Source organism: Strongyloides ratti, assembly GCF_001040885.1.
Source record: "Strongyloides ratti genome assembly S_ratti_ED321, chromosome : 1".
Classification (NCBI taxonomy): Eukaryota; Metazoa; Nematoda; class Chromadorea; order Rhabditida; family Strongyloididae; genus Strongyloides; species Strongyloides ratti.
Window position 1 is genome coordinate 7236246 of NC_037307.1, and position 12699 is coordinate 7248944.

General features: G+C 23.1%; 5 protein-coding genes across 5 annotated transcripts; 2 read left to right on the forward strand and 3 right to left on the reverse strand.

Moving 5' to 3' along the window:
• Positions 1–598: 598 nt before the first annotated feature.
• On the reverse strand, positions 599–1783 carry SRAE_1000224200 (Enoyl-CoA delta isomerase 2, mitochondrial; the record flags this gene model as incomplete). The annotated part of the gene is made up of 2 exons (XM_024649295.1): positions 599–1564; positions 1610–1783. 2 exons carry the CDS (start codon positions 1781–1783, stop codon positions 599–601), a joined length of 1140 nt encoding a protein of 379 aa, XP_024503187.1.
• Positions 1784–2669: 886 nt separating this feature from the next.
• On the reverse strand, positions 2670–5227 carry SRAE_1000224300 (Otopetrin family-containing protein; the record flags this gene model as incomplete). The annotated part of the gene is made up of 3 exons (XM_024649297.1): positions 2670–4538; positions 4592–4729; positions 4766–5227. 3 exons carry the CDS (start codon positions 5225–5227, stop codon positions 2670–2672), a joined length of 2469 nt encoding a protein of 822 aa, XP_024503188.1.
• A 718-nt stretch (positions 5228–5945) lies between these two features.
• SRAE_1000224400 (39S ribosomal protein L14, mitochondrial) lies at positions 5946–7114 on the reverse strand (the record flags this gene model as incomplete). Its single annotated transcript, XM_024649298.1, has 2 exons — positions 5946–6372; positions 7023–7114. 2 exons carry the CDS (start codon positions 7112–7114, stop codon positions 5946–5948), a joined length of 519 nt encoding a protein of 172 aa, XP_024503189.1.
• A 178-nt stretch (positions 7115–7292) lies between these two features.
• Positions 7293–8016, forward strand: SRAE_1000224500 (LD15332p; the record flags this gene model as incomplete). Its single annotated transcript, XM_024649299.1, has 3 exons — positions 7293–7457; positions 7522–7917; positions 7963–8016. The coding sequence occupies 3 exons, from the start codon at positions 7293–7295 to the stop codon at positions 8014–8016; spliced, it is 615 nt and encodes a 204-aa protein (XP_024503190.1).
• A 294-nt stretch (positions 8017–8310) lies between these two features.
• SRAE_1000224600 (Glycoside hydrolase, family 18, catalytic domain and Chitinase II domain and Glycoside hydrolase, catalytic domain and Glycoside hydrolase, superfamily domain-containing protein) lies at positions 8311–9414 on the forward strand (the record flags this gene model as incomplete). Its single annotated transcript, XM_024649300.1, has 1 exon — positions 8311–9414. One exon carries the CDS (start codon positions 8311–8313, stop codon positions 9412–9414), a length of 1104 nt encoding a protein of 367 aa, XP_024503191.1.
• Between the last annotated feature and the right edge of the window lie 3285 nt (positions 9415–12699).

A 12699-nucleotide genomic window follows, 5' to 3' on the forward strand; every position in this document is an offset into this window, starting at 1 on the left:
CATATAAGATCATTTTATAATATCTAGAAAAAATATAGTAAAATATAATTAATTATTTCCTTTTAAATAATGTTGTTTAATTTTAAAAGTTTAAAAAATATTTAAATAGTTGTAATGATACATAATATTAAGTAAATATTTTAAATAAATATTATTAGGTTTTATATGTCAAAAAGTTTTAATTTACCAAATTATAAAAAATATTAACTAAATAAAGTTAGATTTTTATTTCTAGAAATTTTTAATATTTTATTAAAAATACTTGTCTTATAAATATGGAAATTACCAATAATTTTAAGTTTAAAAATATTTTTTAATGAAAAAAATAGTTGAAAAATGATGTTCAATATTTAAAATGTAAGTTTGGTTTAATTATAAAACATTATAGCATCATCATATTCAAATATAAAACTGTATTGAACAAAAAAAAATTTATGCTATATCAAAAAAAAAGTACCACAAAATAGTTTAACGGCAACTTTTTTTAATAGTTAAAATATTTACTTTTTGTTGTGAAATTGTATCATGATAAAAAAAACTTAAAAACAAAAAAAGTACTAATAAATTTTATTATCAAAACCATTAAATATGAAACAAGCTAATTGCCTTTAGCAAAAAATTTTGAAATAGCATTCATTGATTCTTTACTTGCAAATCTTTGGAACAAAACAGGAATCTCAATTTTATTTGCTTCGTGAAGTTTCTCTCTATGAATATCTCTCATCAACTTTTTGTTAATTTTCATTGCTTCAGGATATAATGAAGAAATTTGTTGAACTTTTTTATCTGACATTGTTTTAAAGTCAGTATATGAAACAACTTCATTAATAAGATTTCTTTCTTTAGCTTCGTTAGCTGTTAATTTCTTACCAAACACCAACATTTCAGATGCTTTTGCATGACCCATTAATAAAGGAAATGTATAACTACTACAACCTTCAGCACTAAGAGCTAACTTATGAAAAGGTGTTTCAAAGGTTGCTTTGTCTGATGCGATGACATAGTCATACATAGCTAATGTTGTAACTGTGATGCCAACAGCTGGTCCATTAATTAATCCAATTAATGGTTTATTATGATCTATAAAAGCTGTCACAAAATCATTAAAAATTTTAGAAGCTTTTTCTCCTATTATTTTCATATCTTCTTTTGAACGAATATTTGAAAAATTAGATAAATCATTTCCAGAACTAAAATAATCACCTGCACCAGTAATAACAGTAACGGATGTTGTATTATCTTCATTTGATTCACGAAGAGCCTTCCCAATTGCCTCATACATATCCAAAGTAAGAGCATTATACTTTTTTGGTCTATTCATTGTAATTTTATAAACTTTATCCTCTTTAATTATATCAATACCAGGTACGTTAACAGAAGATGAAGTTGAAGATTGACTACTTAATTGTTCCTCCTCATTTAATAAACTATTAACCAATTCAATGTATTTTTTTTCAGCTTCTTCACGAGTAATACCATAAAATTCTTTATGAGCATCATACTTTGCCCTAGCCACAAAATTTATTGAACTTGGTCTTGAACCAACAGCATCCCCAGTAGTTGCCTAAATAAAAGTACTCAAAAAAAAAGTATATTTTTATTAACAAACCTGTTTGAATAAACCATATAATTTAAGTTTAACATCATTATCTGGTTCCTCACGAAGTTTTTTTAAATTTGTTTGAGCATCATGAAAATTTGTTGAGGATAATCTTAATGAATTAAATAAAACATTATTTTTTCCTCCCAAAATTTTTAGTAGATTAATTTTTGTTAAAAACATAGTGTCTTATTATATTAATAAAATTGAGTATGTTAAATTAAGACAAAATATGAATAATAGTAAAATAATGTAATCAAATATTGTCTTATTATCAAACAACAAAAAAGTAACCTAGTTATTCATCAATATTTGTAATCACATCAAATGATATTAAATGAAATAATAATTAAAAAACATCGCGGTTTAAAAAGTAATATACTACTATCTTTTAAAGTAAAATAATATAGTATTCTTTTCTTAATATTTAATGATTATGATAAAAAATTACTAACATTATTTTCTATATATAAAAAAGGTTAAACAAATTATATTCTTATAAGTCATACATTTCCAATTGATTTTTTTTTTATAATTTTTAATCAACTAAAATTATCAATATTATTATCTTAATTTGTTATACAATATTATTGTTTTGATTGAAAACATTTATTATTTTTTTTAATATCAATTGATAAACAAATATTCGTTAAAAAATAAAAAAAAAAGGATTTATATGTAAATTTATATATAAAAACTTGATTTATACAGATATAAAAAAAAGGTACAAATAATGTTGACAAAATAATTAATTCTTAAAAACATACTTGAATAATGAAATTATAAGAAACCATTTTTTTAAAAAACATATTCATATATTATTTTTCATTTAATTACATACCTTGAATGTCTTATTTTTTTTTTTGATGATTAACAAAAAACTTATATTTTCAATTATACTAATTTTTAACTTCTTTTTATTAATATATATTTTTGATTTTTTTTATTATGTTATATTGAAGATTGTAACAAAATCAATTATATATTTTCTTAAAATTACAAATTGATTTTTTACTCAAATTAAATTCATTATATTAGAAAGAGTAAAGAAAAGTTACATATTAATACCTTAATGAATTTTTTCACTGTAACAATGTTTCCAAATTTCGGCTAGGCAAACACTACTGTGAAATCTATAAAAAATGACTAATGGTGAGACGGCATATACTAATGATAAGTAATTTTCTGCATTTATTCTTGATTCACTGACATCTTCAGTTACCTGAGAATCAGTATTCCCAAAGATGCATTTCATTCCTTCTAATGTATGAAAGAAAAATAGGCTGACGTTTGCTATAAGAAGAAAAGTGACAAATTGTTTTCCGGGTTTTTTTAATCTAGCATATTTTGAAGATGCTTTCATTCTTGAAGCAATTAAAATAAACAAAGCCTGAAGTGTTGATTCTATAATTCGTGTAATAAAAACAAGTATTGATAATGTATTAATATTAAAGTTAGATGATACATTTTGTGTTGGTAAGAGAATATTAATTGTATTCTCTGAATTTTCTTCCATATTATTTTGTAATTCATCTTTTTTTCTTGTATACCATACTCCTATCCATACAATTACTCCAATACAAGAATGAATCTGTTCTCCAACAAGACCAATTCCAAGTAATAAATCATCTAAAAATTCACTATTAGTTCTTTTAATTTTACTACCATCATAATTTAGTTTTGTTATTTGAAATAGTCCTATTATTACAGCAAATAACATTACTGTAAACATTATCAAATCTGATACTCTAAAAACGTGAATTGCAGAATCATTTTTTTTTTGTTGATAAAATACACAATACATTAAAACGGAGACAAAGCAACATATAAGAAAAAGTATTCCACAAAAAAGTCCAGATGATGATGCTGAACAATCAATTGATACTCTATTTTTACGCTTAGCTTTAACAATACTTTTTTTACTCATTCTTTGTGTAATAATTGATATTGGAGATTCTTTTGAATTTGATTCACAATTTGAAAAAGAAGAATTTCTTTCACATAAATATTCGCCATTAATATATTCATTAGATTTATCATTATTTTTATTATATAAATTTTGTGATTGACAAATAGATAATAAATCAATTTGTTTATCATCCACACAATCATCTTCTTCACTCAATACTTTCCACATTACAAACATTATAGCAGCTCCAATAACACTATATTCAACAATACAAGTTATTACAAAAGTAGTAAAATCTCCAAAATATTCATAAGCTGTTATTTTTCCTAAAACAGTTTTATTTGGATATGATCTAAATTTAAGTGATGAAGATATTGATGATGGTATAGAAATCATTTCATGATGATCTTCTATTTCAGTGGAATTATCTACAAATGTCATTACTGTTGAAGTAAGTATATTTTTCATAGTCTCTTGAGTTAGATTAAACTTATCAAACACATTTTTTGATTCATTAATATAAGATGAGGCAATCTTACTGGAATTATTTATTACATCATCAATTAATTCAACAGAAGAACCAGCTAGAATATCAAAACTAGATGGTGAAAAATCTACAACAAGATTTTTTAAAGTTGACTGAGCATTACTTGTTATATTGACAATTGGATTATTTTCAACTAAAATTTTTTTAATTTTTCCTTTATTTTTTTTAGCCAAAACCATTCTAAACCATGTCCAAATATTAACAGCTAATAAGTGCATTGTCCCAAATTTTGCAATACTTCTTTGTTTAGATACAACTATTTTACTATTACAAAATATAAAATGCATTTGAAGAAATGTAAATAATCCTGATAATATTAGATTAATCATTGAATGTGGTAAACAATTTTCACATGTAAAACAAAGCATAATTTCAAGAAAAAATAATACAATTCCTGCTGATCCAAAAAATAATATTCCCAAACGTAGATAAAGAGAACCTGCTCCTTCTCCATGATGAGATGTTGGGGCTAATGTACGATTCTAAATATTTAAATTGAAAAAAAAAATATATTAATTTAATTTATAAAATTTACATAATATGTCTTTTCGGAGATAATATTCTTTCTTAAAAATATTTGAAGTATTTTATTATACCATGCTGGATAAATAATAAACAAATAACAATAGATTAAAAATAAAATTCCAAATCCATACATTAAAGTATACAATATCTGAAAAGTATATTTTAATCTAGAAATATATCATACCATTTCTGCCTGCCATGTAGCATTATTAGCCTGTTGAACAGTTTCTTGAACGATTGAATAAACTATTGCTAGAATGGCATATAATACCGTTATACAAGAAATTAAATGAGAAAAAGCAGCTTTAGAGTATTTTTTGTTAGTATCAATAACATTTTTTTTGTGATTATTGTATGATTTGGAGTTCATTGATGTTATATCACTATTATTATAGTTTTCTTTCTTATGATTAATATTGTGATTTAATGTAGAATCTTTAGATGATTCAATATCATCATGATCATCAAATAAATGAGCTGATGATGAAATTGTTTGTGGAGATGTTAATGATAACGATGAAATATATTGTTCATTAGTATTTAGATTCCATTTAGAAGTAACAATTGGTAATTCAGAAATTGAGTCAACAATAATATTTTCTTGATTTTTAAACGTTTCATTTTTAGTATAATTAATATTTTCCATTTGTCCTAGAAAAATGGAGTAAAATTAAATAATGTATAAAATTTAAAATATTTTATTATATATAGTATTTCAATTCCTTTAGCTACTTTTTATACTAATATTTACACATAATACAATATTGAAAAACCTTTAAACCTTATTCTTTTAAAAATAAATCTACTGACATTTTTTTTATTTCCGTATCACACTTTCTCAATATAATTTTAAGAAGATTATCGTAACTCTAAATAATATTCAAATATTAGTAATAAAGATATCCTCAATTTTCACAACAAATTATATTAACCTCAATCCGGATATTTCTTAAAATACTACACCATTAAAAACATATAAATTGTAATTTTCAAAATAATATTAACTCTAAACATACTACAAAAGAAAAGTCAGGAAATATATTTTACGACACTGAATGTCACTTTAGTATAAAAGTTTCTTATATATAACTTGATTGCTAATGGTACTCACATTGTTAAATTGAGAACAAAAAGACTTAAGCTTTCAGGTATATTGATCACTATTATTTTTTTAATAAAAAAAAATATTAATATATGTACATAGTCTAGACAAACATAATTTAAAAAAAAACAACAGTTTATATCAAAAAAAAAAGTACAATTTCCAATTAATTAAAATAAATAAATGCAATCGCAATTTTATTTTAATATATTTGAACAACAAACTAATAGAATATTGCAGTGTATGAAAAAAAAATTCTTCATTAAATATATTTTGTAGCAAGAGCTAGTACCTTAGACATCTGTACTTTATCTCTATTTTTCAATAAATCTGCCGGAATTGGTGCAGTAATACGATTACCCAATGGATTACCATCATCATCGAGTAAGACAATATTATTAGTATCTGTTGAAGGAATACCATGTTTCCTATAATGAACATGTGTATTAGTTCCAACAACAAAAGCTTTCTTCATCTGTCCTCGAATTGCAACGAGAATCTTATCGCCAAGAAGAGCACGAGGCATATGTTTTGCTCTATAACCTTGTTTATATACGTGAATGCAATATGCAAGTTTTCCAGAATTTTCTGCTTCTTTTCCTAGAGCAGAATTGTCAACAACAATAAGACGAGTCATTCTATGAATTCCAGGATTAGGAGGTCTAGTACGATGCCTACTTAATTCATATCTAAAAAATAAATTTAATAATTGTAGATATAATGTTTTAATTTTTATTATCCATTTTTAACTATAAAACTTTTAAAAATCACTAAATAATTTTAATAATAGAAAGCACCATTACTCTTCTTAGATTTTCTAACTTCTTCAGGAGCATTTTCATGTTTGTACGGGCAATGTCTACATCCACTACCACAACATTTGTTTTTGTAAAGATGTTGAGAAACAGTCATAACAGTGTAACCAGTTTTTGGATCTTTGTATGTTAAAACTCGATCTTGAATAGCTTTTAAATGAGCCATATATATATCTTTTTCTTCTTTTGATAATTTTTCATAAACCTTGTAGGAAATTTCACTTTTTCTTAAAGAATCTTCAAACAAAATTAGATTTGTTTTCATTTGAATTCTTCCATTTTTTTCTTCTTTAAATGGAACTAACTCATAAATATTTTTTTTATTCTTATTTTTTGATTCAACATAAATTGGTGCTATCTTTGTTTTATCTAAATTTTGTAATTTATCTGATACATCAGTTATTGAATTTGTTGAACATCTTCTTTGTATAATTCTAAAAAGAATTTTTGTTTGATAACAATATACAAATTTTTAATATGACCCAAATTTTTAAGCTTTTATAATTTTAAGATATTAAACTTACTCTGGTTGTGGGTACCATCGTCCTGAAGCTTTAGAAAGAGTATTCCATATTAACTGTTTCGTTTCACATAATCTTCCTTTAAGAAAACTCATATCTTACTGAAAATAATAAAACAATAGATATCAGTTAAATTAAAAAATTAATTGTGATCTTATTTCTTCTAACAAGAAAGTATAGTCATCGATTGGGGTAGTGTTACCATTGTATACTTCCTTTTTATCTTTAAAGCTGACTAACATTAATTTAAACTTTAGTTATAATTTGATGATTATGGAGATGAAATTACCACCATTTCATGGATTTAACTTGGAGAAGTCATCGTTATTTTTGGATATGGAAGAAAGTATAAAAGGATTAGAACCAACATTTCCATTTCAAAAAGATAAACGTATAACAGTCTCCAATGGATATCAGTTTGATTTAGACAATAGTACCGTAAGTAAAATATAAAATTGTTTATTTTTGTTTTTGTTTTTCTATCCCTATTTTAATCTTTCAGCGCCATCATTCACCTAGTTCTGATGATTCAGAAAAATTATCTTCAATATATTCTTCGGGTAGTACATTAAATCGTAGAGTAACTAAGAATTGTACTCACTTTTTTAATCAGACAAATTGTAAGAGGGGGATTTTTTGCCTTTATATGCATGATAATTCACATCAGCATTTATTTCATGAAATTTGCCCTGATTTAATGAAGGGTATTTGTACAAAATTAAATCAATGTAGAAAGTCACATACACTTTTTCCACATCAAATGCCAGTGTGTTCACACTATTTAAATAAAAAATGTAGTAGTAAACATTGTATTTATGGATTTTTACACGTTAAACACAGTGAAGATACAAAATATTGTGAAAATTTTAATAGTGGATTATGTACTAACGGTGATAGTGTATGTTTTTTATTAACTATAAAGTTAAATTTGATTATTGTTTAGTGCTCATTCCGCCATGTATACCAAGAACACCTAATAAAGAGAAGAGCCTTGTAACGAATATTTCAAACATTATTCTATGTAATATTTTCTCAATAATACGGAGTAGTAGGTAATAGTTTTTTATAATTATTTCAGGTATGCATCTCTTCCACAGGTTTGTGGAGAAAATCTTAAGTGTTTCATAAATTTGTTGTAAATATTTTTAAACCATGATATTTATTGGTTATTTGTTTTTTTATTTTTTCAAATAAAATATTTTAATGCTAAATTATGTTAAATATGTTTTGTCATTGAATTTATCTATTTTTAAACACATGAAAATATTTTTTAAACAATTTAAGATACATAATGCGTTACATTTCTTTCTTGATTTTGTTTTTTAACTTTCTTGTAGTAGTAAACTCTTCAATTCGTAACGATATTATTCAAAATGGAAATAAACTTAGCAATGATGAACGAGTAGTAAACTTTCCGGTGACTCTGGGATATGTAACACCGTGGAACAACAAAGGGTATGATATCGCAAAACTAGCAGGAAAAAAATTTACTCATATAGTTCCTGTTTGGTTTCAAATTGTTCCTTCTGCTGATTCTATTTGTTCAATTGAAGGAACTCATGATATTGATCGACCATGGATAAATGAGATTAAAAATAACTCCCCAGATACAAAAATTTTACCCAGATTTTTAATTGACAAATGGGATAAAGATACGTGGATAAATATGTTAAGGGATGACAATGTTCAACGTGAATGTGGAAAAATTTTAAGAAATTTTGTTTTAAGAAACGATTTTGATGGTGTTGTCTTGGAAGTTTATATCCAATCACTAATGATTATTCAAGATTATGTTATTACTGAAACTATTGGATTGATTGAAATGTGGAGTAGTATGCTAAGAGATAAAGAACTAGAAGTTATAGTTCCACTACCAACACCATATCATTTTGATCAAAAAAAAAGCACTCATAATGATATAAAATTAGAATTTAGCAATATATATAACTCTGAACAATTTAAATTAATTGCAGATGCTGTTGATTATGTTAATATAATGACTTATGATTTCCATGGTGAAGGAATGATGGGTCCGATGTTTTGGATAGAAAAAGTTATTAACTACGTAACAGATAATTTAGAATCTGACATCAAAGAAAAAATTCTTTTAGGTGTTAATTTTTATGGATCAGTTTACAATCAAAATGGTGTAACACCAATTTTGTGGCGTGATTTTGATAAATATATTAATGATGAAAGTAATTATAGTGACATCAAGTGGAATGAAGTTTCTCAAGAAAATTTTGTTTCAGCAAAAAATAAAAAAGAAATTGTTTATTTTCCAACAAAAAAATCATTGCTTTTACGTTTTAAATATGTTGAAAAAAACAGTATAGGTGGGATTGCTATATGGGAATTGGGACAAGGGTATAACTATTTTACTGAACTTTTATAAATAAAAGGATATTTACATAAAGATTTTATTTATTTCAATAAAAAAATGTTGTATAAAGTTTTAAAGATTTAGCTATTTAGGAGTTTTTGTAATTAAATACTAGTGTACACAAAAAACTCAATCGTTTTTTATCATAAATACTATCAAAAATCTTTTACAAAATTTTTTTATAATCATGGGTATAGAAAAATAAAAAAGTTATTGACAGTTAAAGGTAAAAATTGAAAATCTTTTTAAAAAATTCCTTTTAATGATACAATGAAAATTATTAAATTAATTTAACTTTTATAAATCAAGTTTTTAGATAATTACATTGAGTATAATATTATCTTCATAGGTCTTCTTCAATTTAAAATGTAGTAAATAATAAAATTTGAAAACAACTTCAAGCATTTTTTCAAAACTTTTGCTAAAAAGCTTGTAGAAACATGAAAATTAGTGCGATGAAGTTCTTTAAACTTTTAAAGTTTAGCCTACGTTTAGAAGTTTTTGTAAATTTTAGCTATTCTTAAAATTCAACATTTATGTTTTTTCTGTCATTACTTTTTTTATATTCTAGTAATGAGTAGATATTAAGCAATTTTTCTAGCAGATTTTATATAAAAATTGAATAAAAAACTGCTTTTTTTATTTTTACTTAGAAGTTATGTATGAAAAAATAATTAAAGTTTTATAAAATACTTGTCGTTGCAGACATTTTTATCTAAAACTTATAATAAAATAGTAAATTTACCATCAATAGATTTTTGCATGATGGAAATTTTTATAATATTATCTTTACTTTTTAAAGAGATTTATAAATTTTAAGTTTCGAATGAATATTTAAAAATATATCAACATTGATCAGTTAATATCATAACAAAAAATTGTACAATAAAAAATTAAAGTTGATGTTTTTAACCATAACTGTACTATTTCAAATTCAATTTTTCTTGGAATTTATCATATCTTCTGAGCTTATAAAATATATATAATTTGTTTATAATATTATTGTAATATCAGTTAAATTTAAAATAAAGTTGTTTTCTTCAAAACTGTTTTATTGTAAAATTTGATAAAATTTAAATATTTATTATATATTATGGATATTTTGCTTAAAATTTTAAATAATTGATTATAAAATTCAAAATTTTATGTCTCAAAAGTTTATTCAAACTTTGTGTTTTTTAACAATAAATTATCTACAATGTTATTGGATTTATACTAGCTTACAACATTCTGACTGGTGCTGTTTCCAATTCTTCTCTACATGTAAAGGAAGTACTTATAAAAACCTCTTTTCTTTGGTTCCAAAGAAAACCACAAAAAGTACTTTCTCAGCTCAATCAAGCCTGTATCTAAATCAGGAGTAATCTTTTTGAAATATTCAAACAGGAAGTACAGATATTCAAATGACGACAATTCTTTTAATCTGGATAACTCGTTAAAATTTTTAAAATTAACAAATTGTATTGAAAGGTTAATTTTTACTTAGAGAAAGTTGACATCTAATGTATCTGAGCTTAGTCGAATAACTTTTGAAGGCATGAGCGTAATTAATGATGTAAGAAATATATGCTTTTTGATTGGAAATTCAAATTTAGTTTACAATCTTGACCAAATTCATATATATAGCACAAAGTAAGAATGTATCAAAAATTGTTCTTTATACTAACAATTGTGGTAGCAATTCAGCTAAGATGGTCAAATTTGTCAAAGATAAACAAGGCAACTGAAACTAACCAATGATCAATTCAATGAAGCTGATGAACTGTTTTATGTCAACAAACTGTATCATTATTTTGTTGTACCTGAAAAAAATACTATGATGGAAAAACATGATTCATGTCTAATTGTTAAGGCGGTCAATAATATACTGAAAATAAAAATTAATAGACAAAAATATTCAGTATTCTAACTACAGTATTCATGTTATTAAACAAGAAAGCGTAATAGAAATGTTCTATAAAAGTTTGACTTAATAAGTTAATCAGATGTCGATGATTTCTATAAAGATGAGAAAATTTTAATCAAAGAAGTTATATGCACAAAAATAACCATTGAAGACAGACCAAACTCTGATTAAATGACAATGGAACATTTTGATTTGAATCTCTTTTAGTGTCACTGACGTACTGAAAATTAATAAAAATTAAAATAAATAAAGTATTTGAAAATTTATAAACAATTTGATTAAATATAAAATAATAGCAGCATTTGATAGTTGATAAAAAAGTAAAAAAAAGTTTTAACAAAAATTTTTTATTATATTTAAATTTAAAAAAAATACATAAATAACCAAAATTATCATATAAAAATTTAAAAACAAATTTTAAAATGAAATTAAAAAAGTTAATAGTAGATTTTTAAATAAACTTTTGATTAAAAAAATATTTTAAAATTACTTATTTTTTATTTATTTACTATATTAAATCATTATTGCATTTTTAAAAAAAGTTTTTAATACATACGTGACACTAGAATTAATGAATTTGATAGTAATTTTTTTTTAAATTTTAATAAAAAAAAATTTTCTTAGTTATTTTTTTATGTATTTGATATTTTAGTGTGAAAATTTTACTAAATCATTATTGTAATTTAAAAAAAAATTAAAATATGTAAAATATCCAAATTTTCAAAAAAAAAATTTTAGTACGTCAGTGACTCTAAAATTAAGCCGAATATATTATATCAATAAAAAAAAACTGAGATTAAAAACTTTATAGTTATAATTATAAATATTAATAAATATATTACAATACACTACAATAAAAAATAACATGTCTTATTAATTTAATATAGAGTATAAAAACTGTAAAAAAATGCATCTTTGTAAAGCAAAATTTGATACGTGGTTTTTTTTTGATAAAAAAAATTTTGAATAATTATTTGTTAGTTAATTCAAAAAACTATTTCAAACTTTTCTAAATTTATTCTTTATCTATTAAAAATCATAATATTATGAAATTGTATAATGTTCACAAAAATTGGTTTCAAAAATATTTAATATAAAATTTAAATAATCAATTATTATCATATTTATTCAATTATTGCTTATTTTTTTGAATAAAAAGATTATTTAAAAATTTTTTTATAATTAGAAGTTTCTAGAACGTTATAAAATTTAGTGAAATTCTATTTCAATTTTACTAAAAAAAAACCTTCATTTATTTAACATTTAAAACATATCATTTAGTTGATCAATTGAAGTCATTGAAAAATATGTATAATAAAAAAATAAAATAGATATATTCAATCATAATCATACTAATTAAAATTTTATTTCTTTTTGAATTTATCTAAGTT